The sequence below is a fragment of the Phoca vitulina genome, unplaced genomic scaffold, assembly GCF_004348235.1.
Source record: "Phoca vitulina isolate PV1807 unplaced genomic scaffold, GSC_HSeal_1.0 scaffold1393, whole genome shotgun sequence".
Classification (NCBI taxonomy): Eukaryota; Metazoa; Chordata; class Mammalia; order Carnivora; family Phocidae; genus Phoca; species Phoca vitulina.
This window is the reverse complement of record NW_022591080.1, coordinates 3,041-8,314: the sequence shown is the minus strand read 5'-3', so window position 1 is coordinate 8,314 and position 5,274 is coordinate 3,041. Positions and strand designations below refer to the sequence as shown.

Here is a 5,274-nt window from a genome sequence, read left to right as displayed (position 1 = left end):
GATGGGTGGATGGATGGATGGTGGATAGGTGGTGGATGGGTGGATGGCAAATGAACAGATGAATGGTGGGTGGGTGGATGGTGGGTAGGTGGTAGATGCGGGAATGTCTGTATGGATGGATGGATGGTGGGTGGATAGGTGGGTGGATGGGTGGTGGGTGGATGGGTGAATGGCTAAGTGGATATGTGAGATCTCCTAAGTTTCTTACAGATGTAAAATAGTACCACTTGTTTTAAATAAAAGCCAATCTTCTAAAAAGCCTGCTCAGAGGAAGTGCCCCACTTCTGCCACTGCTTACAAAAAGCTTCCCAGGGGAGGAGGAGTGCCTGGCAGGAGCCTCTCCTTCCTGAGCGCTCCTAGAGGTAGCTGGCGAAACCGACAGCTCTCCTCTTGCGGGATTCACCCAGCTCTCCCAAAGCGGGGTGCAGGGCAGCAAGACTGAGGGGGCTGCACCGATCCCTAGGGGTGTCTGTCTACATCGCACACCTCTCCACTGCTGACCTCAGAAAGGAAGGGGTAAAAAGAAGGCCCGCTCCTCTGACCTCTCCTCCCGGCCGGCAGTCCTCCTGCTGCCCCCTCTATACGTGATCCTGGGAGTCTTAGAGGAACTTAAAAAGATCCTGACCTCGAGGGCGTCTAAGAGGAGAGAGACCGGCCACCTCCTAGGGGAGCTGTTTATTTAAGGGTTACTATGGGATGCTAGGTGAAGCGCTTTGCATGTTCTGTTGGAGGCGAGGAGTGGTGTGGGTGCCCACCCCTTAAGCCCAGTGCCACAGACCGGCGGGGGCGTTGTGTCCCAAGTGACTTGTCACAAACTGGCTCCAGTACAAGGGGGTGGGGGTGGGATAGGGGCGTCCGGCCAGGACGCTCCCTCACTTCCCATCGAAACCGAGTGGCGTGCGCGCCCCCACCCCCAGGTCCGGAGGAGTTGGGGACCCTCCGCGCGAGCTGACGCCGCGACCTCCCAGCCCCAGCTCCGCATCGTCTTACGGGTCTGCAGCCTAGGAGGGCGCAGGCCAGGCAGATCACTCGCCAAATAATATAAATACCCGACGAGCGAATGACTTCCCATAATAAATAAACTCAGCCGCCTAGAAGAAATCACCAGCCCTGCCTGGCGCGAGGCCCCTACGCTCCGCGGCTTTGTCGGGGGCGGGGGTCATTACACAAGCCAAGCCCCCACTTCCCGAGGCGGGGGGGGGAAAAAAAAACACAAACAACCCAGGCGCCCCAGGAGGCTGTCCTCCCCTCCCCCTCCCCGCCTTCCCCGCGGAGACCTCCGAGGAGCGGCCCTAAAATCTGGCTTCCCGAGCCCCTCCCCCTGCCCTGCGCTCTTCTCTTTGAAATTTCAAAGAGAAGCCCTCCCCGAAGCGGGAGCCGGAGCGCAGGCCTGCTGACTCCGGGCCTCGGGAAGACGCGGGCAGGTCTACGAGCCGAGGGGCCACTTTATGGCCAGGGCTGTAAAACGCCCGTCCCACCCCGCGTTGAAAGCCCCCCGCCCGGGGCCCACCGTCAGGGCGAGGGAAGATGCGCCCCGGCCCCCCGCCGCGGACCCCCGCCCGCTCCCCCGGCCCGTCTCCGAACTTCGGCAACGCGGGCCCCTGGGCGCCGGGGACACCGGGGCTTCCCCGCGCAGGGGCGGCGGCGGCGGGGCGCGGGGGCGCGGGGGGCGGCGGGGCGGCGGGAGCGGGCGCCGGGCCGGCTTTCTCATGCAAAGCGGCGGCGGGGCGGGGCGCGCGCGGGGGGCGGGGCCTGTCGCCGCCCGGCTGCGCTCCCCCCTCGCCTTCTGCGCGTCTTCTCCGCCCGGGACGCGCGGCGCCGAGCAGCTGCGGCCGGGCCCGGCGAGGCCGGCGCGGGAGGGAGGAGCCGCCGCCAGCCGGCCGGCCACCGTGCGCCCGCGCCGCCGGCCTCCCGGACGCGCCACCTGGGCGTTCGCGGAAGAACCCAAAGTTTGCTGCGGCCGGAGTCGCCGCCCGCCGCGGGGAGCTCGGGGCCCGTCGCGCTTCCCGGTATCGTTGGCCAACTTTGCTGCGTCTCCCACGCGGCCCCCAGCTCGGCGGAGGCCGGGGGGGCGGCGCGCAGCGCTCGGGCCGGCCGAGCGGGCATGGGCGGGGGCCGGAGCGGGGCCGGGGAGCCGGGGCCCGCGGCCCGAGCTGGGCAGCGGCGGCGCTGAGGGGAGCGGACCTCCCCGCCGGGGCACCTCCGACGCCAGCATGCCGCGTCCGGGCCCCCGCCTGTGGCTGGTCCTGCAGGTGATGGGCTCGTGCGCCGCCATCAGCTCCATGGACATGGAGCGTCCGGGCGACGGCAAGTGCCAAGCCATCGAGATCCCGATGTGCAAGGACATCGGCTACAACATGACCCGCATGCCCAACCTGATGGGCCACGAGAACCAGCGCGAGGCCGCCATCCAGCTCCACGAGTTCGCGCCGCTGGTGGAGTACGGCTGCCACGGCCACCTCCGCTTCTTCCTGTGCTCGCTGTACGCGCCCATGTGCACCGAGCAAGTCTCCACCCCCATCCCCGCCTGCCGGGTCATGTGCGAGCAGGCCCGGCTCAAGTGCTCCCCGATCATGGAGCAGTTCAACTTCAAGTGGCCCGACTCGCTGGACTGCAGCAAGCTCCCCAACAAGAACGACCCCAACTACCTGTGCATGGAGGCGCCCAACAACGGCTCGGACGAGCCCTCCCGGGGCTCGGGCCTGTTCCCGCCGCTCTTCCGGCCGCAGCGGCCGCACGGCGCGCAGGAGCACTCGCTCAGGGACGCGGGCCCGGGGCGCGCCAGCTGCGACAACCCGGGCAAGTTCCACCACGTGGAGAAGAGCGCGGCGTGCGCGCCGCTCTGCACGCCCGGCGTGGACGTGTACTGGAGCCGCGGCGACAAGCGCTTCGCCGTGGTCTGGCTGGCCGTGTGGGCTGTGCTGTGCTTCTTCTCCAGCGCCTTCACCGTGCTCACCTTCCTCATCGACCCCGCGCGTTTCAGGTACCCCGAGCGCCCCATCATCTTCCTCTCCATGTGCTACTGCGTCTACTCGGTGGGCTTCATCATCCGCCTCTTTGCCGGCGCCGAGAGCATCGCGTGCGACCGGGACAGCGGGCAGCTCTATGTCATCCAGGAGGGGCTGGAGAGCACGGGCTGCACCCTCGTCTTCCTCGTCCTCTACTACTTCGGGATGGCCAGCTCGCTCTGGTGGGTGATTCTCACGCTCACCTGGTTCCTGGCTGCCGGCAAGAAGTGGGGCCACGAGGCCATCGAGGCCAACAGCAGCTACTTCCACCTGGCGGCCTGGGCCATCCCGGCCGTGAAGACCATCCTGATCCTGGTGATGCGCAGGGTGGCGGGCGACGAGCTCACGGGCGTGTGCTATGTGGGCAGCATGGACGTGAACGCCCTCACCGGCTTCGTGCTCATCCCGCTGACCTGCTACCTCGTCATCGGCACTTCCTTCATCCTCTCCGGCTTCGTGGCGCTCTTCCACATCCGGAGGGTGATGAAGACGGGCGGGGAGAACACCGACAAACTGGAGAAGCTCATGGTGAGGATCGGAGTCTTCTCTGTGCTCTACACCGTGCCGGCCACCTGTGTGATCGCCTGCTACTTTTACGAGCGCCTCAACATGGAGTACTGGAAAATCCTGGCCACTCAGCACAAGTGCAAAATGAACAACCAGACCAAAACTCTGGACTGCCTGATGGCCGCGTCCATCCCGGCCGTGGAGATCTTCATGGTGAAGATCTTCATGCTGCTGGTGGTGGGCATCACCAGCGGGATGTGGATCTGGACGTCCAAAACCCTGCAGTCCTGGCAGAACGTTTGCAGCCGCAGGTTCAAGAGGAAGAGCAGGAGGAAACCCGCCAGTGTGATCACCAACAGTGGGATTTACAAAAAAGCCCAGCATCCCCAAAAAACCCATCTTGGAAAATATGAAATCCCTGCCCAGTCTCCCACCTGTGTGTGAACTTCCTTGGGGGGTGGGGGTGGGGGGCGGGCAGGGAGGGAAGGCCAGAGTGGAAAACTTTCCCAGACAGGATACCGTGGCAGTCAGAGCCAAAACGTGGTGCTTTTCCTGGTTGGCTGGTTGGTTTTGTTTTTGTTTTTTGTTTTTTTAAATAAAAGTAAAAGAAAAAAGTTTTTACCCTGAAATTCAGGATGCTGTGATACACTGAAAGTAAAAATGTGCTTCCAGGTTACTTGTTTTGTTTTGTTTCCAGAAGGAGAGCTCCTCCCTTACTTAAGTAGCCTCTCGTGTAACTAATTTGTGGTCAAGTAGTTGATTCAGCCCCCAGAAGAAAACTTTTGTTTAGAAGTTTCCATAAATACATAGCCCTGTGTTTGAGTTGGCTTTGCTACCCATTTACAAGTCAGAGGAGAGGTAACTTCTTTGGACATTAAAGAACTTCTGCTGGTAGCATGGGGAGGGGGCGGGGAGAGGTAAAGTGGGTCTCCAGCGAGGAGCCATCCCTGGGGCCCACCCCCAGGAAGGCTGTGTGTGGGACAGCAGCTTCGGTGTAGACAGGGAGAAAGGGGAGCCCTGACGATTTAACACACTCCAGTGGATTTGGAGTCACTTAAAATAGACTCCAGCCTCTAGCCTTCACAAATCGGTCTTTCTCCAAGACAGAAACTTCCAAACCTAACATTTGCAAATGCAAACAATGTGCAATACATTTCTTCCCTCTTTCCGTGGAAATGAAAAGAGAAACAAGTATTTTGCTGTACATAAAGACAACAAAAGAAATCTCAACAAAAGCACAGAGAGGCCCAGCCCTCAGAAACCCTCTAGTGTTACATTTTGTGGCTTTTTAATGGAAACCAAGCCAATGTTATACACGTTTGGACTGATTTGTGGAAGGGGGGGGGGGGGAAGGGGAGAAAGATCATTCAAAACTATCCAAAGGGCTTATTGACTCTTTCTATTGTTAAACAAATGGTTTCCATGAATAGCTCAAGAAGCACTAGACAAGTCTAGTTGATTCTCCCCACCACCCCAGGGGAGAGCTGTTCTGCTTGTGTATATTTGTAATATATGATATTTTTCATGCTCCACTATTTTATTAAAAATAAAATATGTTCTTTAGTTTGGTGCTGGTCCCTTGTGCGTTGTGAGGCTTCCCTTCCCTGAGTGTGGAGAGAGCAGAGCAAACTTTCTCCCCCTACCAGCTTTTCAAGCAAATCCTGAGTGTGCATCTCTATCTAGAGATTACTGGTTATCCGTGTGAAACGGCAGATGGGCGGATGGCAAGGTTGGCAGAATAATTGAATTTCGAGTTTCA

At 60.3% G+C, this 5,274-nt stretch overlaps 1 protein-coding gene across 1 annotated transcript; it reads left to right on the top strand.

Moving 5' to 3' along the window:
• The first annotated feature begins 2,213 nt into the window (after positions 1–2,213).
• Positions 2,214–3,959, top strand: LOC116629550 (frizzled-10). The gene has a single exon (XM_032399810.1). The coding sequence runs from the start codon at positions 2,214–2,216 to the stop codon at positions 3,957–3,959; it is 1,746 nt and encodes a 581-aa protein (XP_032255701.1).
• The last annotated feature ends 1,315 nt before the right edge of the window (positions 3,960–5,274 follow it).

What these genes read in the sequence shown, in the direction of transcription:
- LOC116629550 (XM_032399810.1), top strand. Translation starts at nt 2,214, where the DNA reads ATGCCGCGTCCGGGCCCCCGCCTGTGGCTGGTCCTGCAGGTGATGGGC.